Raw genomic sequence first — 24,604 nt, 5'->3', positions numbered from 1 at the left:
TGCACACTGCAGGGCTCAGCCAGGGAAGGTAGTCTGCTCACACATGTGTGCACACTGCAGGGCTCTGAAGTGTGGCAAAGAAGGAATCAGAATCGAGGCTGTTAGTGCAGACTCCAGCCGAGAGGTGATTGGATAGTCATCTAGATTAGGAGGTGATGGGTAGGCCCCACATGTATTTTGAAAATAAGAACTATTGACATTTACTGAATTACTGAATTTTTAGTTATGATAGCACCCAAAGCAAAGTATTTTTGTTGTGGAAAAATTTAGAAGACAAAAAGAAATTAAATCTTGTATCTTGTGTTGTACTGAAAGATGATCACTATTAAAATTTTCATGTAAATTTTAGTAAAAATTTCTACGTTGTACCCTCTTTGTGTGTGTAGATGCGGATACATATATAATGTATTGTAAACATTCTGTATGTTATGAGCATGTTGCTATGTTATTAAATAATCTCTAATATTTTAGCAATTAAAAGTTTATCCTATTGTATAAATGAATTCTAGTTTATGTGACTCTCTAGCGATACGTAACATGCTTCTGGGTTTCCTCTCTTATAAGTAGAATTAAGGAAGCATTATTATATTTTTAAGCATATGTATTGAAACCCAAAAATACTTGAAAGTGATATTTCACACATTCATGAGTTAGAAAAGAGTCTCGTTCTATACAACTTCTTGTTTCCAGCAGTATACCAGTTACTTGAGCCCCAAACAAAAACACCTTCCTTTTACACCTGTTTAAAATTTTGATAGAGAAAAATGAGTCTTATTTGAATTTCTTTGCTTTGTGTTTTTGTTTTTTTGAGAAAGGGTCTCTATTATCTGTCTGTCCTGGAATTCTCTGCATCTATGTAGACCAGGCTGGCCTTGAACTCAAAGCAGTCCTGCCTGTGCCACAATACCCCAAAAGTCTTCTCTGAATTTCATATTGTATGGGCTGGTGTATTTTATATACTCAGGAAAATAGACTCACATTTTGTAATGTTTTCAGCATACGGCTAGTAATTTCTTGAATACTTGTGAGCCAGCATTTAGTGACCAGTGTACTTATGTTTTAATGACTTTTGTTTGGTATAGTAATGCTTCTCTTTTTTCTGTGTTTTGGTCTCGTTTTATGTAGTTTGCTTCCATCTTTACTTTTGCCACCTGTGGCGGGTTTAAGGGCAAAACAGAGATTCTAGTGAGTTGTCCTTCTAAAGGTGTTGTGAATAAGACGATTACAGCAGCTTTTGGCTACCCATTCAGGTGAGTTATCTTTTAATTGTTTTTTTTTAATGTTTATTTATTTATTTATTATGTGTACAATATTCTGTCTGTGTGTATGTCTGCAGGCCAGAAGAGGGTACCAGACCTCATTACAGATGGTTGTGAGCCACCATGTGGTTGCTGGGAATTGAACTCAGGACCTTTGGAAGAGCAGGCAATGCTCTTAACCGCTGAGCCATATTTCTCCAGCCCTTAACTTTTAATTGTTAAACAACTGTTTTTAACTCCATATTTAATGACTTGGGTTTCTAACAGCTGGTCTGAACTCAGTGGCAAAGGCCTGTACTCTGCAGTCACAGCACTTGGGAAGCCAAGGCAGGAGGACATTCCAAGGGGATCTGGGGAGCAGACCCTGCCTGCCTCAGCTCTCACCACGTGAATTGGGATATACACTCCAGCATTTGCTCATGGAAGGTGGTAGAATCATTTGGATTTCGATCTTCACTTGTGAGTTTTTACTTAGACTGTGGTACAGACCAGTGCCTGTCTATAGATGGAGACTGTTTGTTCCTGGACACCCAGATCCAAAATAATCACACAGAAACTATATTATTTGCAATACTGTTTGGCCAATAGCTTAAGCATATTTGTAACTTGCTCTTTCATCTTAAATTAACCCATTTCTATTATTTTATATTTTATCACGAGGCTCATGGTTCACCAGCAAGGTTCCTGAGCATCTGTCTCCTGTGGCAGCCACACGGCATCTCTCTGACTCCGCCTACTCTCTCTCTATATTATCTGTTTGGATTTCCCATCTTGCTTTACTCTGTTAAGCCATTGGCTGAAAACAGCTTCTTTATTAACCAATGGCAGTAAAATATATTCACAGGTGGATGGGAATCCCACATCACCTGTCTGCAAACTTTTTCTGGTGTCTGATGAAGAAATACCCTGTTTCCTCCAGCAAAGCCCTTGCTGACATCACTAGGGAGCCAAGTGTTAATTACAGGAGCTTACATACGACTTATCATCATACTAAAGTCATAGCAGCGAGGCAGTTATGTGTGGTGGCACATGCCTTTAATGTCAGCACTAGGAGGACTGCCTTAGTCTACAGGACAGTTCCAAGGCAGCATAGGAAAACCCTGTCTCAAAAGAGAGAGAAAGGTAGAGGGGGATGGGGGGTAGATCAGATGATCGCAGAGAGCGGACGTTGTCTTGACATTCTGTCATATGACAGTAGATCAGAAATGGAGGAAAATGGAGACTGTTGTGTTAGTGAGCAAACTCGGTTTATCAAGACACACATTCTGCATGCCTCTGCAGCTCCTGAACTGATAGTGTTCTGTGTCATTTTAAGACATACACAAAGCTTACCATTTCTCAAGTATAAAACTATGTGTATTTTACGTTTAGAGGACTTAGAGAGGCACAAAGCAGCAGCAGGTCTCTTTTCCACTGGAAGGTCTGTGGGGGACATCCGTGTCTGAGTCTTCTCTGCTTGGCTTTACTTGATATCTCACAAAGACCAATAAATTGGAAGTATAATCTTTTAAGGATATTTTGATAAATAAAAAAAATTTAGGCAAGATTTCACTATATAGCTCTTGTTGGTCAGGAACTTGCTGTGTAGACTAGGCTGGCCCAAGAACTCGTAGAGATCTGCCTCTCTGTTCCCTGCGAGCTAAGACCAAAGGCCTGCACTGTTGCGCTCTGCGAATAAAATATTCCATTAAAGGTCTGTATATCCTGAGAGCTCACTAATCTTCTAACCTTTTCTACCACTTACTCGTTTGGTTACAGTAACCGTCATCCTTAATGACAATTGGGTTTATGATTTAGAGATGGGTAAATGTAAGGCAGTGAATTTTCCTGTAGCAACGGATTAATCAAGGGTTAAATATGATTTGTGGGTTGGGGAGATGGCCCAGCAGTTAAGAGCCCTGGCTGCTCTTTCCAAGGACTTAGGTTCAATTCCCAGCACCCATACATGGCTCACAATTGTCTGAATTCTACTTCCAGAGGATCTGATGCCTTCCTCTGACTTCTGCAGGCATGAGCACACAGGTGGTTCACAGACATTGATGCAGGCAAAACATCCACACACATAAGATAAAAATTAAAACTGGGCCTCCAGGTTGGTTGACAGTATCTTTAAAAAAAAAAGGAAGAAGAAGATCGTAATTGGTTCTCCTAGAACTAGTGGCCCAGACCTCTGCCTCTTAGAATATAAATAATGTTATGACTGTTGGACTCCATTTACAGTGAATCTGTCATAAACCTATTGCTGAATAAATTTATGGGTCTGTGTCGTATGAAATTTTTGTTTTAGTTAAGCATTTGAATATTTTTTAAAAAGAGAATGTTTTTAGTATATTTGGGATTTTGAAATGTCAGTATTTCTCTGCTGGAGTCCAGCGGTTTGTGTATTTATTTTTTTATAGGTTGAACCAGGCATCCTTCCACTCGCACTCCAGTGGCAACGTGTGTAACGTGACGTGGGAAAACTACGTCCTCATAGGTGACTACTCCTCCTCTGCGCAGTTCTACGTCACCTTTGCCGTCTTCGTGTTCCTCTACTGCATGGCTGCCCTGGTGCTCTATGTGGGCTACACCAGCCTCTACCGGGAGAGCCGCAAGCTGCCCATGATTGTAAGTGATCGTGCGTGCTCTGTGGGAGCGAAGGAGAGCTCGCCTCAGTCATCAAGCTTAGTCCAGTTTCATAGCCTGTTTATTCTTAAGAGAGTTGGTTAATTTTTATAAACCTGGAAATCTCTTGAATATTTGATAAATCCATAAGTTTTAAGTAGCTAAAAGTTGAGAAATTGATGTCTTTAATTTGAAGAGTTGCAGGTCTCATTTCTGCTTCTCATCTTTGTTCTCTTTCCTCAAAACCCCTTTTATGCCACTACCACTTTTTAGTGAGCTCTGTTTTCTTTATCAGCAAAGTGTGGCCCAAAGTTCAGATCTGACTTTTTTAAATAGGACATTGTCTAGCAATACTCAACCCCTTATACATGCATTGCATATGGCTGCTCTTATGCTAAATTCTGACCAGATAATTCTTACATTCATTATCCCTGGTATCAGTGAGTTACAGCGGATCCTTTGAGATGCCAACAATGGATTTGGACTTAAAATCTTCATACCTTTCTTAGAGCTTCAGATTCTGTTAATCTAGAAATAAAATAATCTTCAAGAATAAGGGAATAGGCTGTCCTTCCTGGATTATCAGGGGCAAGTCCAGAGATAAGCCATGGTTTTGTGTCAGACCTCCACTCTAAAGAAATAACTTTAAAGTCAATGTGGAGGGTCTTATGATGATGCTAGTCATTTGTATCTGTGAAAAAAAGCACTGAACAAGAAGGCTGCTTTAATATGAAGGAATTTTTGAGATAAGTTATACTTACCAATTTATTTTTAACTTTTGCTGCTTGGATTATAGAATGTAAATGGTAAGTAAAGAACAAAATCATATTTTACACATGTATGTTTTCTCTTTCCTGTCTGGAAAAGCAGAAGAAAGCTGGTTGTTTCCATAAATATTTGTGGCTCTTGACTACATTTTGAAGTGTTTATTCATTACAGATTAGGAATCTATAGCTTTGGACAGTTCAGGCTTTGCCTTAGAAAGTGACTAGATTGATCATATTGATAATATTTTTAATTTTTTGCTTGTTTGTTTTGTTTTTCAAGACAGTGTTTCTCTGTGTAGTCTTGACTGTCCTGGAACTTGCTCTCGAGACTAAACCAGGCTCGAACTCAAAGAGAGCCAAAATTCTTCATTTGTAAAGGGTTTTTTGTTTTGTTTTATTTTGCATTTTGTTATACCAAAAAATTCCTTTTTACTAAATAAAGCAACCCTTTCTTGTATTTTATCCAATAACTTCAAAATTATTGCACTTAGGTCAGTATTAAGATCTAGTTTGTAGAGTGCTTTTTTTTTTTTTTTTTATTGAGCTCTACATTTTTCTCTGCTCCCCCCTCCCTGCCTCTTCCCTCTTCCCTTCAGCCCTTCCCCAAGGTCCCCATGCTCCCAATTTACTCGGGAGATCTTGTCTTTTTCTACTTCCCATGTAGATTAGATCTATGTAAGTCGCTCTTAGTATCCTCATTGTTGTCTAAGTTTTCTGGAATTGTGGTTTGTAGGCTGGCTTTCTTTGCTTTATGTTTGAAAACAACCTATGAGTGCGTACATGTGGTAATTGTCTTTCTGTGTCTGGATTACCTCACTCAAAATAATGTTTTCTAGCTCTATCCATTTTCCTGCAGAATTCAAGATGTCATTATTTTTTCTGCTGTGTAGTGCTCCATTGTGTAATTGTACCGCATTTAGAGTGCTTTCTTTATGATAAACAATCTAGCTGGGTTTTTTCTGTATTTTTTTCAGAAATATTTTTCTGTATTAGAGTGATGTTATTGGTCATGTAGATATTTCACAGTTGGTTTCATCAATGGTTTTTGCTAGTACAACATAGGATGAGTTCTTATTTTTTGTTGTTGTTTTGTTGTTTTTGAGACAGGCTGCCCTGCTAGCTAGCCAAAGATAACGTTAAACCTTCTGGTCTTCTGTCTCTGCTCTTAAGTGCTGGGAATACAGGTTTGTACTACCATGCCAAGAAAAATGGGTGCTTCTTGTTTATAAAAGTAAAATTCAGGAGCTGGAGAGATGGCTCAGCAGATAAGAGCACATACTGTTCTTCTAGAAGGCCTGAGTTTATTTCCCAGCCCCCATATTACGAAGCTCACAACTTCCCATAGCTCTGGCTCCAGAGGGATGCAGTACCCTTTAATGACGTTCCCTACCCTCCCTAGAAACACACACACACAATTTAAAATAATAAAAGTAAATTTTTATATACCCAAATTTTAAATATAACAAGTTACAAGTTTGTTGTTAATTAACATTATTCTCAATTCTGTACTAAAGTATTTTAAGTATTTCAGGTTCAGATTTTTGAGTCTAGGTTTTCTTTTTTAATATAGTACTTTTTTGTATAAAGTAGCAGATGATTTAATGGTGCAACAAGTCAGGAATATCAAAATTTAAACACAGAAAAAAGGATTTCCAAATTCTAAAATCTTTGATGAATCATATTAACTTACCAGTTGGAGCCCAGAAGCTGCAGGTCGCTGCATTGCAGACCTCAGGTGGAACAGTTGTCGTAGTCTGGTGTGTGGCAGAGTCTAGGAGGAGGGACCACAGTAGTCACTCAGTTTTTTTCCACAGAGTTTATTTTGTGCTCCATGTTTAGAAAAGTTACTACTTTTTGAGATAGGTGGATGTTATGACTTAATCTAAGTGTCAGCAAATCAGATTTCAAGAGCGTTGCCTGTGGGCTGGGAAGATGGCTGCCCTGGTCGGTAAAGTGTTTGCTATGTGAGCCTGGGGGCTTAGCTCACCTGAGTACAGGTGTGCAGCCCAGCACACACACACACGTTACAGACAAGCACTTATATTCACACACATACAGAGAAAATAAGCATAAGCAGGAGAAAAACAGATGTTTTAGCCAAGAATTCAAAAGGAAGAAAATAACTGAAAATTAAGACATTTGACATATTTTTTTGTCAAAGCTATTACTTTGTCGTCGAGGAAATGTTTTTAGTGTGACATTTTTATCAGGTTTCCAAAAGACAAGAAGTTCTTAGGAAATGTCTGTGTGCAGCAGTAGAGCAGAGGAGAGGGTCGGCTGCAGGGGAGGCCGGGAGAAGAGCTCAAGTGCCGCAATAGCCCTTAGTTTGTCCTCTGAGCACAAATACTGTTCATTGTATGGTTAAAGGGAGGCTGGTGAGACAAGTAAGGTCTTTTAAAGAAGTTTGCATTCATTTCCGTTTGTGTACACGTGTGTGCACATGCATACAGTGGTGCACATGTGGAGGTCAGGACAGCTTGCATGATCTGTTGTCTCCTTCATGGATCTAACTCAGGTTGTCAGCCTTGGTGACGAGCACCTTTATCTGTTGCACCATCTCGCTGGTCCAAGATAATTAAAATTTAATTTTATTATTATTTTTTAAAGAATTCTTCAGTGATAAGCCTTAGAACTCATTTCTGGGTTTGGGGCTGACTGCTGCTGCTAACATACCTGAGCAGATGCCTTGATATCCTGTGTGTGTAGAGGAGCATGAAAGCTATTATTTATAACTAGATTCCCATTCAGTTCACAGGAAGACCACATAAGGAGAGACTTGAGAGAAACGTCACATTGCACAGATTCGTACTCTCAGTGTTTAGGTTTTTGAAACCTGTCCAGTGGGCAGTATTTTATTTCCCTGGCAGAAAAGATTGGATAAGGAGAGTTTCTTTCTTCCTTCCTTCCTTCCTTCCTTCCTTCCTTCCTTCCTTCCTTCCTTCCTTCCTTTCTTTTTCTTTCTTTCTGTGTCTTGTTATTACTGTAAAAAAAAAAAACTAAAGTATTAAAACCTTCATGTTTATTTTTGAGAATGTAATAATTAACAGGATTCAGTAGAAAACTGAACTTCTAAAGGTACTGTTTCATCTTTTTGTTAATAAAATGAACGTTGTCTTTTAAATTTTTGTAGTAGTTTTTTATTTTTGAAATTATAATTACATCACAACCCCTCCTCTGTATCCCCCTTACTCTTTCTCAAATTCATGGCTTCTTTGATTGTTATTACTTTTTTCCTAAATATATAACTAGAACTTGCTCAGCTCATATCACGTTGTTTGTGTGTGGATGATTTCAGGACTGACCACTTGAATTAAATAAGCAGTCAGATGATTGCTCCTACTCTGAGAGTTCCCTGTCTCGGCTTGAGACCTGAGCCTCCCTCCTTCTATAAGAGCTCATCTACTGGTGTCATCCTTGTTCAGATCTTTGGGCAGCCATGTAGTTTCTCTGACATTCTAGGAGGCGGATCTCACAGCAAACTCCTGTTCCTCTGGATCTTATAGTCTTCTTGTCTCCTCTTCTCAGGATTCCTGAACCTTGGATGCAGGAGCTGTGTAACAAATGTATTGGTTGTGCTTTTCTGTGATGTCTGTGGGTCTAGAGGTAGATATTACAATGTAGTTAGGAATTAGAGTGGTTTATTTAGTCAAGTGACAGTTGTAGGTTACCATCAAGATCCATCATTTCTCTGGCTCTAGGTAGTCGGCTAGGCTTCCAGTACCAGGCACAACTTCCCTCTTGTTGAGGAGGCCTTTCATCCAATTAACAGCTCTTGGTCTCTGCCCTAATGTGCACACGTGCCGTGCGGTCATTGTGGTTCATAGCCAGAGCTGACTAGGACTGTTGGAAGTATGCACGGTGCCTACTGGACCATGAGAGCTCATCTGTAGGGAGGAGCCTTTCAGGTCAGCTGCTCTGCTCCCCTGGTGCAGGTCCTCTGGGTTCTGTGTCAGAAATGCAGTGTTGTCAACAATGGGAACTTAGCTTGCATCTCCATAGCCTGTAATGTTTGGGAGTCTCTTGGACAACGCTGACCAACTCTTGGGCTTGGTGTTTCTGTTAGCAAGTCTATGGTTCTTGTCTCTTGAGGGAACATTGTTGACCTAAATAGGAAATTTCATTTATATTCTCATTCTCTCTCTCTCTCTCTCTCTCTCTGATTTTATGTGGTTAGATGATAATATGGTTCCTGATAACTTCAGACATCCTATTATTTTACCCTCCTTCCGTATTCCCTTCTTCCCTTCCCTAATTAAAGCCCCTATAATTTTTAAAAATTTTTTATATATAGGTATTTTGCATGTAGGGCTCACAGAGACCAGAAGAGGGTATCAGATCCCTAGAAGCTGGAATTAGAGGAAGTTATGAGCCACCCTATGGGTGCTGGAAACTGAACTTGGGTCCTCTGGAATAACAGCCTCTGCTCTTAACCATTGAGCCATTTTCTAGCCCCTAATGAACATTCTTAAACTTAAGATTGGTTTGTGTTCTTTTTTTTAAACCACTTTAGTAATCCGTCTCTTGGAGAATTATTTTTGACAAGGCTGAGAATTTTAACTGTACATGGGAAGGGGTTTATATTGTATATGCAAGGAATTATAACTTAGAATATAAGTAATTCAAGTAATGATGGGAGTGAAGTGGGTAACTGAAAAAGAAGAAATGGTAGGGTTGTTTATAGGTCTAAGCTGGGCCAAAGCCTTCTACAATTAGGACGTTCTTAAAAGATGATGGATGGAAAACACCTGGTCTGGGAGCGCTCCCTCAGTCCCCAGCATTCTAATTCCCAGGAAGCAGAGGCAGTTGGATCTCTCTTAGTTCCAGGCCAGCCAATGCTACATTGCAAGACTGGGTCTCAAAAAACAAAACAAAACAAAAAGATGATAGAAAGTGTTCTTATTGTTTCAGTAGGGAAAAGGAGGAGTCAGTGTATTCCTGAGATTGTGGTGTCAATTTAGAAAGCTTGACCTTTCTGCATAAGCAGTGGACTTCAGGGCTAGAGCGGTGGCTAAGCGGATGGAAGCACTTGTGAGAGCTGGGTCTGAGTTCAGATTTCCAGCACGCATGTGATATTTGGGCGAGGGCATGTGTGTTATGTGCAGAGATGATAGGTGATCCTGGGGGCTTGCTGGTTAGCCTGTCTGAACTGTTCTCCATGTGTGCCTGTAGGCGTGCACACACGTGCCAAAATTATGTCTGGACGATTACTGTGAGGTCAAGACTAGCAAAACCCTGTCTCAGAAATAAAATTTTAAGTTGTAGACTTCTCTTTTTTCAAGACAAGGTTTCTCTCTGTAGCTTTGGAGCCTGTCCTGGCACTTGCTCTGTAGACCAGGCTGGCCTTAGCTCACAAGGATCTGCTGCCTCTGCCTCCCAAGTGTTGACTCTAAGTTGTAGACGTCTAAGGAGATGATTAAGTCTTACTGTGTCTCTGGCATGGTGCTCTAGAAATAGTAAACACCAATAATGGTTGGACTGAATGCGACCTTTTAAAGAAAGTCTATCATGAGGACCATCAATACCATGGGATCAAACATAATCCTGATTTCTTTATTGCTTATAGGAATTGTGTTGCTTTTAAATTGATTGCTCACTGACTGGAGCTTATTTTTGCTCTAGGACTTTATTGTTACTCTTGTTGCCACTTTTTTGTGGTTGGTGAGTTCCTCAGCCTGGGCTAAAGCTCTTACAGATATTAAATTAACTACCGGACAGAATATTATTAAGGAACTTACTCATTGTCAGCAGCCATCAGAAGTCTTGTGTCACTTTGACTCTGTGACTAGTATGGGATCCCTGAATGTGTCTGTGGTAAGTAGCTGTTGCTTGCACAGTGTGCTTCATTTAATAGAACAACATTGAAGAAAGTAACTTGTAATCATCTCTGAATAAGTTGATTCTTACTGAGACATGTGGGTTCTAGGGATATATATATATATATATATATACACACATACACACACTTATGAAAAGTGTGACCTGTAACCAAGATTTAGAAACTAAAAGACACTAACAATGGTAACTTTGATTGAAATTTTGTGCTAGCCATTGTGCTATAGTATCTGAAGTTACTCAGCTACTCTGAGAGGAATATGAAAAGCAGTTGTTAGCTTCGTTGTACAGCTGAGAAATGTGTTAATGTTCCTCTGAGGAGACACAGCTTTTGAACCACATCTGACTTTGCACTGTTCTCTTAAGTCTGGTTTACTTAGAGAACATAGAACTGACATTTTTAAAGTTTCTCAAATCTGTAAAATTTAATATGCCTGATTCATTAAATATTTTTCTACTGTTCATCAAACTGAAATTGCCAATAACGTTGAATATTTTCTGTTTTGGAAGACTTGCCAGAAAATACTTTTCCATAAGATGAAGTCAGTATTACTTTATAAAGCAGTTTACCCATGTTCTTGATAATAACTCTGATGTAAAAGCCGATATTTGTAGTTTGTATCGACAGACAGTGCTGTGAGCGCACTGACACAGAAAAGGTAAAGCTTAGTTCCTCCGCTTCTCACCCCACTCTTATTCCTAAGTCACCGTCACTGATGCTGAAGGACCTTGTTAAATATTGGGTTCACTGAGTCCTGTGTGCAAGTTGGTCAGTGCGCGGTGTGGAGTACTCTTCTGGCTGCAGCTGTTGGAATAGCGGAGGGCAGTCAGAAGAGGGAGGGAAATGAGGTTCTAACCATTCGGGATTGGAAGAAAAGCGAGAACCGTGCAGGTGCAGACTCAGCTTCCTGTTGCCCCTCTTCACTCTGGGTACCAGAGTCTAAAGTCGTTTTTCTCAAATGGGAGCCTATGTGCAGAAAGAAAAGGTTGCCATTTCTTGTTGTTTTATGTTACAGATTTAGAGGTTAGTTGGGTATAATAAATTATTATGCATCCAAAATTTGTGCGATGGGCTGTATGTATAGACTTTGTCTTTTATTCTAATTTGTATGTAGTTTAAAGCAAACATTCGATTTTTATATTTGTTTCCCTCTTTCATAGATCTTTGGCTTTCTGAATATGATACTTTGGGGAGGAAATGCTTGGTTTGTGTACAAGGAGACCAGCTTACATAGTCCATCAAATACATCAGCTTCCCACAGCCAAGGAGGCATCCCACCCCCTTCTGGAATATAACTAAATATGCCGTATGAAATGTGTGCTGTACTATGCTTTGTTGCCAACATCTTGAGAAGCATTATTGTTTCTAATAAAAAGTAATGGTTTTTTCAGTAAATTGGTGGGTTTAAGATTTTGCTGCTTTTCTATATAAAACGTGCCTTTTCTAGAAATGTAAGATGTAAATGTATTTGTACAAGTAAGTTTGAACATTCAGGAACCTGTTATGAGATGATACTTATTTTTAAGTGAACAGTAATTTCACTAAGTTACCTTCTAAAGTGTTTACACCTTAAGCCTTAACATAAACCTTCATTCAGAAAAGTTATGTCATATCATAACACAGGAAGAATGAGTTTGGAATATACACTACTCTTAGCTTGTGCACATCATATCCCTAAGGCTTGGCTTGTTTAAGAAAACCTTGATTGCATAATTTGTATTTAGAAAAAAAAATTAGTACAATTTTATATCTGAATATTGTTCGTGTTAAAAAAATTTGAATTGTAAAGACTGAGTATATATTTTAAATGTTTTTTCTAAATGACCTGCTATACTTATTACGTGTACTAAGATTGTCTTAGGAGCAAGGACTTGGAAATTCTAACAAACATGTGGTGTTAACTTGGCGCTTCTGTTGCAATTATTTCTGGTGGTTTCTTAGGCTTGCTATGTTAGATCATCGTTGCCAACGGTGGCTTTATATATTTAGGCATTCTCAGTGATCCTTGTTTGATGTCCTTGTTCAAGCCAAGGGATAAAAATCTACCTTCTACAAGACCCTGGTTATAGGGTCACTAAAAATTAAGGTTGCCTTTTACTTTTGAAACATTCAACATTGAGTCAATGAAGTTGCTTCTCCTGAGTTTAACATTGATATGGTGAAAATAAATGCTGTTCGAATTTCATACTTAATATTCATTCTTATTCCACAAAAAGATGATTAAGGAAGTATGCTCATAAAGGAACCTAAGTAAGCTGGATGTGTGTGTGCTGACCTTCCACACACACTGGGGTATGTTCAGAATACACTGCTTTTGTTCCTCAGCTTTTTGTTGTACAGGGATCCAGACTTCTGTTCTTACAGGGAGGCGTGCGTGTGAAGCACATCATGAGAAAATGCCCTATTTCTGTTGCTTTATTCATGGCAAAGCGGCTCTGTAAGAATGTGTGTTTAATACCGCAAACAATAAAGAAGTTAAAGTAAAGAGTGCCCGGTTGTTATGTCACAGTGAGCCCTCCAGCCTCAGGATGAGCATTGCAGAATCACCCTGATTTCCTAAGCAGGAGGTAGACTTGTAGCAGTAGTAAGAGCTTGTCCGGGAACAGAACAGACTGCAGTGCTTTGGGCTTTATCTCATTTGAAAACATAACTCTTCAGTTGTTTCCTGATGCACTTTTTCTAATTGGTCAGGCAAATAGCAAAGATTATGATTGCAATTGCTGTATAATGCAGCTGCTTATTATATAGCCCACTGGGTAGACTGCTTGTCTTACATACACAAGGCCCTGGCTTTAATCCCCTGCACTGCATAATCTAGCTGTGGCAGCCCAAGCCTCTAATGTCAGCACTCCAGTTTAAGGTCATCCTTGCTACCTGAGGAGTCCCAAGGCCTGTGCCGTGTGTGTGTGTGTGTGTGTGTGTGTGTGTGTGTGTGTGTGTGTCCTTCCCCGTCCCCTTCTTCCCCCTCCTTTCCCTCCCACCTTCTTTTTCTCGTCCCACCCTGGAACTAATAGAACCTTGGCCATTCACTAGCTGACAAGCTAGAGGAAGTACCCTCTTACCTCCATTTGTGTCTGAAAACACGGAAATAAGAGTACTGACCTTGGGCTGGAGAGGTGGAGGGCACCAGCTGCTCTTCCATTGGACCAGTTTCGATTCTCAGCATCCACGTGACAACTTTTAACCACCTATAACTCCACGGGGATCCAGTGTTGTCTTCTGACTTCCACAGGCAGGCAAAGCACTCGTGTCTTTTTAAACTGACCTCAAAAAGCATACGAAAAGCAAATGGCTGTGAAACCGTGTTCAGCACGTAAGTCCGCTAAATGTTAGCTATGTCTAGACTGTTAGCCTGGAGTGCAGGGGGCTGGGGAAGCAGGAAGAGAGAGCTTCAAGCAGACAAGCCTCTCCCTTTGCAGTGTTTGCAATTTGATTTCTTGTAACCAGACCTAGGTGTGACTGTGTTTGTTTGGTGGTAGATATTGATAAGGTGAGTGGAATAAGTGGTAGTGTACTGAAATTAGAGTAAACTTAGAAAGGACTCCTGCCCCCCCACACACACACCTGTTCCTCAGTGAATATTACAGAGACAGTTTGTAGGACAAACTCAATACAAGCCTCCACTTCCCAGAGATCAGCCACAGACAGCTTTTTAGATATAGACTCATACTAATGTTTGTTTTTATTTTTAAATAAAGTTCACTTGATAAACATTTTTAATCTGTAAAAGGAAAGGGCAGCAGTACATATTTTATGTTTGGGGCACAATTAGAAATTTTTATGTACTTGCTGCCTACCGCGCCTCCGTGTCTGCACTTGGTGCTCTGGCACCCAGTTTGCAAGCTTCGGGCAAGGGGGCAGAGGTTAAAATACACAGACACACACAGAGACAGCGACACGGGTCATCCTTGAATTCCCCAAGAATGCCCCCTTTATTGTGTTCAGGGGTGGATTATATAGGGATAGCCATGCCCCAGCCAAACCCACCAGAAACCACTCTCCTGCCATCAGGAACTCCTGAAGGTCTCGGGCTCAGAACAACTGTAGGCACTCAGATCAGGGGATTACAAGAAATTCAGGATCTGGGGTCTCACTGCTCCCAACATGTAATAATTCCAAAAGTACGTGAATGTATAATATACTGATCAATTGCCAGATTTAAAAAAGCATTAGAACAACAGCCTTTTCCCTTCTGAGATGCAGTTGGTACAGATAGCTCAGAAATGAGTATTCTGACGGATGCTTGTTGCTGCTGGGGTTTTCTTCTGTGAGAATTTCTTGCTGTGGATGTCACCAGTGCCCCACATCATCTTGGTATAACCCCGTGGCATTAAAATAGGCTGTAGCTTCTCCCTTCTCTGGCTTGTATTTTTACTGTGTTTTGTCATGTGTGTGTTCATTTCAGTGGTATGTGACCATCTTCCCAAGGCTTTTAGTTTTCCACAGTGGTTTGGCCATGGTGAAGTCATTTATTCTTGTATACATTTTAGGATCAGCTTGTCTAGTTCCTAAAGACCTTTGTGAGGTAGCATTTGTATGGAATTGCATTATGTTTATAAATCTATTTGTGGAGAATTAATAAGTTTATAATGCCACGGTTTTGTATTTATAAACATGGTATGTTTCTGCACTTATATCTCCTATGTTTCTCTATAGTTTTGTTTTCCACATAAATATATAAGATTATACTTAGCCTCAAAAGTGTTTGTGTTGTTTACATAGTTACATTAGATTATATTCTAAGTTGAGTTATAATTATTTATTACTGTTATATATAAACATCACGTGTGCATTTTTACCTACTGGTATTAATAGAAGTTGGCAGGTTTTCAAATCTTGAGTTCTTAACATGTAAATTTTTCTGGTATTTAATGTTTATCATCTACAAATATTGATGATTTTATTATGTTTGGAAATTAAACTAAACTTTTTAATTATCATCCTCTATATAGTTGTCAAGAAAATCTATTTTAAAAGTAGAAAATAAATATTGACCTGCCATGGTGAAAACGGCTTCAGTGCAGACTTGTAACCACATAATTATACTGTTGTGTATCGATGCTGTAGTAACTTAAACTCTGGTTAGTATCAGTTGTTTCTTTGTGGAGTTGACAGCTCAGTGGAAAATACTAGTTGGATTAAATTAGTCACAGTAAGAATGGTCATATGAGTCTGTTATGTTGGAATTTGTTTGACTTTGCTTGGATAAGAATAGCATTTAGAGCCAGGCGGTGGTGGTTCACATCATTAATCCCAGCACTTTGGAGGCAGAGGCAGAGGCAGAGGCAGGTGGATCTCTTGAGTTCGAGGCCAGCCTGGTCTACAGATCAAGTTCCAGGACAGCTAGTGGCTAGGAAACCCTACCTGGAAAAACTTTAAAAAAAAAAATAGGGCATTTATAGTTGGTCCAAAAGCATGTCTGAGGTATACAGTTTAATGTTGAGATGCATTCGTGACGTTCACCACGTCCAGACGATGAACCAGTATCCGTGTGGCCCCTACCCTGACCCACACTGCAGCAGCTATTGTCTCTGAGTATTTTCTAGAATTTTGTGTAAATAAGTTCATCTTAGTACATAATAAATATTTTTTATTTTGAGTGTTCTGTGTAAATTACCAGAATTGCTATGTGCCTCTGTTGGTGAATAGGCTGCTGGGACTCTGGGCTGATGACCGTCTGAACACTCACGGGTCCTTTGGCTGGACTCTGGGCTGATGACTGTCTGAACACTCACGGGTCCTTTGACTGGACGCTGGGCTGATGACCGTCTGTGAACACTCACTGGTCCTTTGACTGGACGCTGGGCTGATGACCGTCTGTGAACACTCACTGGTCCTTTGACTGGACGCTGGGCTGATGACCGTCTGTGAACATTCACTGGTCCTTTGACTGGACTCAGTGGTACACACCGACAGCTTCAGCACTTGGGAGGCTGAGGCAGGAGAATCTTGGGTTGGAAGAAAGGCTGGACTACAAAGGGGAAAAAACAAAAAAGGACAGAAAAAGGTATTAGTGGTGGCACACACCTTTAGACTCCACACTCAGGAGGCAGGACTAAGTAGATCTTGCTGAACTCAAGGCCAGCCTGGTGTACACAGTGAGTTCAAGATCAGCCAGGGCTACAAAGTGTACTGGCTAGCTTTATGTCAGCTTGTCACAAGCTAGAGTCTTGAGAGAAGAGGACCCTCAGTTGAGAAAACGTCTCCATAATATCTGGTCATAAGTCATTTTTTTAGTGATTGATGGGGCAGGCCCAGCCCATATGGGTGGGAGCACCCCAGGGCTGATGGTCCTGGGTTATATAACAAAGCAGACTGTGGATGCCATGGGGAGCAAGCCAGTAAGCAGCTCTCCTCCATGGCCTCTCCATCAGCTCTTTCCAGGTTCCTACCCTCACTTCTTTTGGTGATGAACAGTGATGTGGAAGTGTAAACCAAATAAACTATTTCCTCCCCAAGTTGTTTTTGGTCATGGAGTTTTATCACAGCAATAGAAGTTGTAACTAGGATAGGACACATAGTGAGACACTGTCTCACACAACAATTTTAATAAAAAATCTGTACATACTATAATATTAAATACCTGGACATTCCGTAAATAGTAAATGCCTGTCATTCTGTCATAGAGGAGGTAGGGGCAAGAGAATCAGGTTAAAGGCCAGCCTCGGTTACATTCAGGACACTGACTTCCCCACCCCCCCCTACACACACACAGGGCTGGAGAGGTGGCTCAACAGTTAAGAACACCTCAGTTTCCAGCACTTGTATCAGCCGTCTAGCCACTGTTCCAATGCCCTATTCTGGCTTCCATGGACACTGGTGTATACATGTGGAGATGTACACTTCTGTAAAGTTTTTAAAAAGGAAACTACTAGTAGAACAGCTTGCTAGAGAATGTTATTTCAAGGTGTGTTACTTTTGTTTATGTGGCATTTGTTTAGCTCTGAAGCTGTGTTACTGTGCTGTCTAAAACACCTGATGGTCTAATAAAGGGTGAGGCAGGAGAGAGGAATGGGTGGGGCAGCCAAGCAGAGAGGAAATCTGAGAAGGAATCTGGGAGAGAAGGAAGGGAGAAGGACTTCAGGGGCCAGCCACCCAGCTACACAGCTAGACTTGGAGTATGAAGGAAAGAAAAGGTATACAGGAACAGAGAAAGATAAAAGCCCCAAGGCCAAAGATAGATGGGATAATTTAATAAAAGCTGGTACGAAACAAGCCAAGCTAAGGATGGGCATTCATAATTAAAAATTATATGTGATTGGCTTGGTAGCTGGGTGGCAGCCCCCTCCCCAAAATAGCAAAAACAACAGCTGGATCATAAGGTAGAGATATTTTAACCTGAGAAACTGCCAAAGTGGTTGTGGACCAACAGCGTCTGAGACAAGTTTCTTTATCACGAGGTGTCGTGCTCAGAATTTGGAACTGGAACTGGTTTTTGGTGGGTATGTAACAGTGCCATCGTGGTTCTAATTCTAAGAGCAAAATCTATTGGGCTGTTCTGTTTCTTTCTAACAACAGATTTCATTGCCTTGTGCTTGGCGCTGTTGATTTAACCATATTTTCCTATGGATTTACTTTTGATGTGTCTATAAAATTTTTAATAATCCAAGCTTCTGGGTGCCTTTTGGTGTTCACGGTTTGCGCTTTACATCCAGGAATCTGCATTTTAATGAGTCCCACAAACAGCGGGTATGCTGCCAAGCTTGAGAACCAGCGGATCCTGTTGACAAAAGGTTGCGAGGATCTTTTACTTTGGGGCGCACCCTAAACGTTCGCAGCTCCACTAGCTCACCAAGAGCAGTCTTAAGCTGCTTGGCCACAAGCCAACAGAAAGCCATTGTGAACATTTAATTGCCTCATCCAAGTCATTCTGCTGTGCTTATTGGTCGATTTCAGAACTGATTGAAAAGGAGGCGCTGTGATCTGAAGACGTCAAAATGTGACTAGCGTCTTCATCACCGTGGGGACCACGTCTGAGCCGCTTCACCCTGAGTTTTTCAGCTGAGATCTCCCACTCAGCTGCTCCTTCATTGGACTGGAGCTGTTCACTGTGGTGATACTTTGTGCTTTAACAAATAAAGCTTGCCTGAAGATGAGAGTGCAGAACTAGCCACTAGTCAGCCGTAGAGGCCAGGCAGTAGTGGCACACACCTTTAATCCCAACACTCAGAAGACAGAGGCAGACAGATCTCTGAGGGTTCAAGGGCACCCTGGGCTACACGAGATTTCTCCAGTCTAAAAGAGAAACAGAGCGGCTCACACCTTTAATTCCAGTACTTGGGAGTCACACGCTTTTAATTCAGCACTAGGGAAATGGAGACAGGAAGGGATATGGCTGGGCAGAGAGAACACAGGCAGGAGGAGGCAGGAGCTCATTGCATTCAGTCTGAGGATTCTTAGGGACAGGATCACCCCTGTGGTCTGAGGATTCAACAGCTGGACATACCATAGTGTGAGGCCACTGTGGTGCACCTCCATGCCTGTCAAGCAGAAGCCCCGTCAGCCGTCACCGTGCCCGCTGTGCTCTGCTTGAAGACTGCTGAGCGCTGCTGGGCCCCCGGGATTCTGCCTGTGACCTCTCTTCCCCATTCTTCACCGTGCACACTAGTTTCCTGAACTGCTGGAACAAATCACAAACTGGATTAAAACAGGAGTTTGTTCTCTCACAGGTTTGAAACCAAGAGGGTAAAGCCTGTTTTCTTCTGAATTAAAGGTGTCAGGAAGCTCACACTACACACAGAGCCAGGGAAAACTACCCCCTTTTCTTTCATGTGGTCCCTGACTTCCAGGGCTAGCAGCCACGCTACCCCAATGTCCACCACTCTTCATATCACCTTACGTGTGTGTGTGTTTGTGTGTGTAAATCTCCCTTTGTTCCTCCTGGGTTTTTTGTTTGTTAGGGGCTTGCTATTTGGTCCAGACCAGCCTGAAATTTACTGTAACTCAGGCTGGCTTTCAGCAGCCTCTTCCTCTTGAGCTCCTAGGTGCTGAGCTTACAGGCCTGTAGCACTATGCCCAGTTTACTTTGGTCCTTTTTAAAATTAGCATTATTATAATGATGCAATTTCCCTCCGTTCCCTTTCTCTTAAAGACAGTTGGCATCATAGACTATTGGGTAAATCCTTCATTGATCTGGGAGTGTCATATATCAATCTGTTGATTTCATTGGTTAAGCGATTAAAGAAACGGCTTGGCTGGCCCTCATAGGTTAAAACATAGGTGGGAGGAGTAAACAGAACAGAAGGCTGGGAGGAAGAGGAAGTGAGCTCAGAGAGACGCCTCAGAGAGACGCCTCAGAGAGACGCCATGCTCCTGGCTCCTGGGCGGATGTGGGGATAGCTCTGCTCTCTGAGGCACACGCGATGAAGCTCCGACCCAGGATGGACGTAGGCTAGAATCTTCCCGGTAAGACCAGTGCTCACAGATTATTAGAGATGGGTTGATCGGGATATCAGAATTAGCCAGTAAGGGCTAGAGCTAAAGGGCCAGGCAGTGTTTAAATGAATACAATTTGTGTGTTGTTATTTCGGGGCATAAGCTAGCAGGCAGCCCGGGGTGCTGAGGACGCAGCCCCGCAGCTCCTTATTACTACACTTCATCACATCTGCAGAGAGTATTTCCACATAAGGCAGCATTTCAAAGTTCTTAGGGTAAAGAGTTGGTATTTTAAAGGTGACAAGATATCCTATTATACAAAATAATTTTGTTTTAGAATATGTATAACTTTATAATGATGACTTCAGAAGGCTCAGTCTGAAGAGTCTTGCTGCTCTTACAGAGGACCCGCATTGGGTTCCCAGCACCCATGTTGAACAACTCAAAACTGCCTGTGACTCCCGCTCTGGGAGATTCATCGCCCTCTTCTGGCCTCTGTGGGCACATGTGTGGCATGTGTGAACATAAACAAAATCCTTAAAAATACATGAGAACATGAATGTCCAGTTCTCAGGCTGGCCTTGCCAGTGTCCGAATGGTGTGTCCGTCACTGCCCTTGTAGCTTCTGCTCCTCAACACATGGGTGACTGTTGACTTCGGAAATTCATCTTTAAAAGTCATTTCATTTGCTGCTTTTAAAAATGTATGTTGATGGATGTAGCTGTGTTGTTGGCCCTCACAGATGGTGTTTCATCATAAATATGTTGTCATTCACGGATCTATCCTATTGACAGGATCTGAGTTGTCGGAAGCTTCTGCTGCTGTGAAGCAATACAGAGGGATTGCTGGGCTGTAGAAACATTAGGATTGCCAAACAGTTCTCAAAATAGTTATGACAGCACACTTCCCTCGGTTGGATGAGGGGTGTCATTATTTCCTGGTTAATTTTTGCTAATTTGGTGAATATGTGATTTCGTACTGGTTTTAATTTTCTTGCTTGTGAGTGAGTGAATGAGCTTGAACAGTTTTCTTTTTTTTCCTTTTTCAGTCTTGAGTTTGGATCCTGGGTCACAAGCATCCCAGGCAAATACTCTGTCACTGCGTGCACCCCGCCTTACATACCGTGTTCATGTCTGTCTGTAGAATCACTGTTTTCTGTCACTGCGTGCACCCCGCCTTACATACCATGATTTTAGTCTGTCTGTAGAATCACTGTTTTGCTGTTTCTTCCTACTGTAACTAGGCAGTAAACCCGGTGACTTGTTCTAGAATAATCCGATACTGTTCCTTTGTGTCTGTTGCTGCCCCTGGCCCACGCCATGAGCCAAGAAGTGTTTGCTTATTTGTCATGCTGGGATAATTTGTTTACGATTGGGATGTTTCTGTTCCTTGACCTATGTAATGGGGTTCACTAGTCTTCTGCTGTGACCTGAAGTTCACTTCATGGGGAGATAGTTTCTGGGTTGGCATCCATCATCCTTGTGATCGCAGGACGATTCATCGTGAGTGTTCACCTGTATTAGCACCAAGTTCTTGTCCTTGGTTGTATTTCTAACATCTGCAGCGATGTTCCTTTCATGGCTATCATTTTTGAGCCTTATTTTCTCCTGATCCGTTTTGTGATAGGTTTGCAGGCTTACAATAGGCCATTTGACCTTGCTAGCTTCTATCTGTTTTCTGTAACTCTTCCTGTCGTCTTCTTTAGTTCTTCGCTCTACTTTTCTTCTCCCTCTAATGTGGAATGGTGCTTAGCACATTGATTTTCAACCTGTCTTCTCTTAACATATACGTTCGAGATTTTTAAATTTCCACAACTTCCTACTTTGTCCCACAAGTTTGGCGCAGTGTTGAATCATAGTTCAAAGTGTAGTTTCCTGCTATCATCATTTTATCATAGCTCCCTATCATAATTCTTGCAAAGATTTGTTTTTAATTTTATGTGGAAAAAGTTTCAATAAGAGTATTTGCCTGTGTGTATGTATGTGTACCAAGTGTTTGGTATACCCACATGGGTATATTATGTCCTGGACATGGACTGAACCCATGTCCTTTGTAAAAGCAGCAAGTGTTCTAAGCAGCTGAGCCCACTTCTCAGCCCCCAATATTTTAAATCACAATTCTACAATTAGTAGTTTCCAAGCATATGGGACTTCGTCATTTTTTTTTTTATCTACTGAAGTGACAGTGTTGTGATCTCTGCTATGTCCAGTCTCCTGAGATTCCCTGAGTTTCTGGGGACCTAGTTATAAGTCATAATTTTAACCACCGTTACATACCATATGGCGTAACCATCAGTAACAGAGCACACCTATGACAGACAGACCACATAGGCTGTGTGTACAGTGTCACACACATCAGGTTTGTGTCATACATACTGACATTTGCATAATGAAGAGATTATCTTCTCATGCATTTCTCTGAATGCGCCCCTGCTGAGAAGGGACTCGTGCCTTGTATTTGGTGAGCGTGAAGGGGAATACTCAGGTATGGCATTCCATTTGCAGGGTACACCAGGTTACTCATTGTGTAGTTTAAATCTTTTCAATTTTTGATAAAATAAGGATACAGTAAGTTGATAACACTGAGAATAAGCCACCTGACTTTAGGTTTGGCTCCATTTCTTGAATCTGGAGCAGAGGTATCTTTAGCAAGATTTGGTGGGTTTGGAGCCCTGTCCTGGTACTTCTTTTTCTCCTGTCCTTATAGGGCTTTAACATGATTGTTAGATTTTTGGCTAGAATCCCATGGGTCTCTGAGACATACTCACTTCAAGTCTATTTCCTCTTTAGAAACTGAAGAATTTCTAGTCTCTCCCAAGTCATTGATTTTGTTGCCGAATCCATCAACGGGGGTTCGGTATGTTTTCATTTCTGAAATTTTCATTGGCTTCTCCATATTTTCTGTTTCTTTGCTGAGGCTCTGTTTTCCCTCTGCTTCAAGCATTGCTTGGTAAGCATGCTATGTGATTGGTTGGCCAGGCTTAGTAGGTAATTCTGACGTCACAGGCACTGTCGTCATCTATCGCGGTTTTCCTGTGGAGAGGACTTTCAAGTATAACCCGAACGTTTGAGGGCCACACTGAGACAGCAGGCCTTGCTCCTTACTTCACAGCCTCCTGTGGCTCCACTCCTCCAGGTAGAGGAACGGACCCCAGCACAGCCTGGTCCAGCTGGAATTGTCTGTTGTATATATGACTTCCACTCATTTATGAGTCAGTAAAGGCAGGTTCTCCCTGTAGTATATGACTGCAGTGGGTGGGTTCTCGGGCTTGCCTGGCTGTCCCTGTCTCCATCCTATACTAGAGAGTCCACTTTTGGGAGAGGACCTGTGGTGGTTTGAAAGAAAATGACCCCCAAAGGGAGTGACACTATTAGGAGGTGTAGTCTTGGAGGAGGCGTGGCCCTGTTGGAGGAAGTGTGTCATTGTGTGGGCAGCCTTTGAAGTCTCTTTTGCTCTAGCTTCCCTCAGTGTGACACTAAGTCCACTTCCTGTCATCTTCTGATCAAGATGTAGCTGGCACCCTACCGTGCCGCCATATTTCCTGCCATGGTGATAATGGATTGAACCTCTGGAATGTAAGCAAGCCACCCCAATGAAATGTTTTCCTTTGTAAGAATTGCTATGCTCATGATGTCTGTCTCTTCACACAGAAAAACAAAAACCCTGAGATAGGGGTTGCCAGCTTCTTCAGCTTCAAGTTTAGAATTTATGAGACAAAGCAAAAATTCAGACCTTGGCTCCCAAGGTCCCTGGCCAGGTGTGGTGGTTTGAAAGAGAATGGCCGTAGGCTCATATATTTGAATGCTTGGTCCCCAATTAGTGGAACAGTTTGGAGAAGATTGGAAGTGTGGCCTTGTGGGAGGAGGCGTGGCCTTGTTGGAGGAAGTGTGTCATGGGGGGGGGAGGCTGGGCTTGGACATTTTGAAGGCCATGCCACACTGGGTCATTCTGTCTCTGCTTTCAGCTTGCTGCTCAGGATGTGAGCTCAGCTACCGCTCCAGCACCATGCCTGCCTGCCTGCTGCCTTGCTCCCTGCCATGTGGTCATAGACTCACCCTCTGAAACTGTAAACGAACCGCCAATTAAATGCTTTCTCTTATAAGTTGCCTTCATCATTGTGTCTCTTCACAGTGTTATGGAGTTTGGGGACGCTCGGCAGGAGAAGACCACAGACTCACTCCAGGTTATAATTAGCTAAGTTTATTGATTCTGCTGGCAGGACAGCAATCTCTCAGGCAAATTAGAAACTACTACATGAAGAGGCTTGAGAGAAGGAGATTTAAAACCTTGAGTATCTTCACAAGCAAGCCAAGAACAGTGCTGCTCTGCCAAAATTAGGTGGTCAAGGCGAATGTCTACATAAGCAGGTTACAGAAGCCAACAAAAAGCAGTCATGTCATAAGTAAATGGTCACAACTGGACATGTGTTGGTGGGGGTCAAGTAGTAGAACTTATCATCCCGGGACTGGACTTAGAGACAGACAGCTAGCAGGTACCAAGATGGATGCGGAGCGTAAGATGGCATTCCCTTAGTCATCAAGACAGCAATAGAAAAGAAAGACCCCAGGACTCCTCCGCCTCTCTACCTCTGGAGATTTGTATTTCTTGATATATAATGGCTTTTTCCCCTCAGTTGGAGAAGTAAGGAAATGTATCACTTCTCTGACTTTTGGGAACAAGTTTGTCCTCTTTTTGCTGAGGAAAGTTTCTGCCAGACTGCACACTCAGCAAGCAGAGGAAGACTCGGGAAGGAAAGTGTGTCTTTG

At 41.6% G+C, this 24,604-nt stretch overlaps 1 protein-coding gene across 3 annotated transcripts in view; it reads left to right on the top strand.

The window, feature by feature from the left end:
• The window catches only part of Sypl1 (synaptophysin like 1), a 42,743-nt gene that overhangs the window by 8,940 nt on the left and 9,199 nt on the right, over positions 1-24,604 (top strand). The window contains exons 2-6 of one of the 3 annotated variants that reach the window (XR_001229011.1): positions 1,126-1,250; positions 3,659-3,866; positions 4,660-4,669; positions 10,250-10,441; positions 11,624-12,949. Coding sequence is in view for 2 of the 3 variants with exons in the window: in XM_013347989.1 (XP_013203443.1) it covers positions 1,126-1,250; positions 3,659-3,866; positions 10,250-10,441; positions 11,624-11,758 (660 nt within the window). In the remaining variant the exon portion in view is untranslated. Of the gene's footprint in view, positions 1-1,125; positions 1,251-3,658; positions 3,867-4,659; positions 4,670-10,249; positions 10,442-11,623; positions 12,950-24,604 lie in introns of those variants that run through there. The other 2 variants (XM_013347989.1, XM_026782574.1) reach the window with 2 other exon arrangements.

Source organism: Microtus ochrogaster, chromosome 1 (genome assembly GCF_000317375.1).
Source record: "Microtus ochrogaster isolate Prairie Vole_2 chromosome 1, MicOch1.0, whole genome shotgun sequence".
In the NCBI taxonomy this organism is placed as follows: Eukaryota; Metazoa; Chordata; class Mammalia; order Rodentia; family Cricetidae; genus Microtus; species Microtus ochrogaster.
This window is presented reverse-complemented; position numbering and strand designations above follow the sequence as displayed.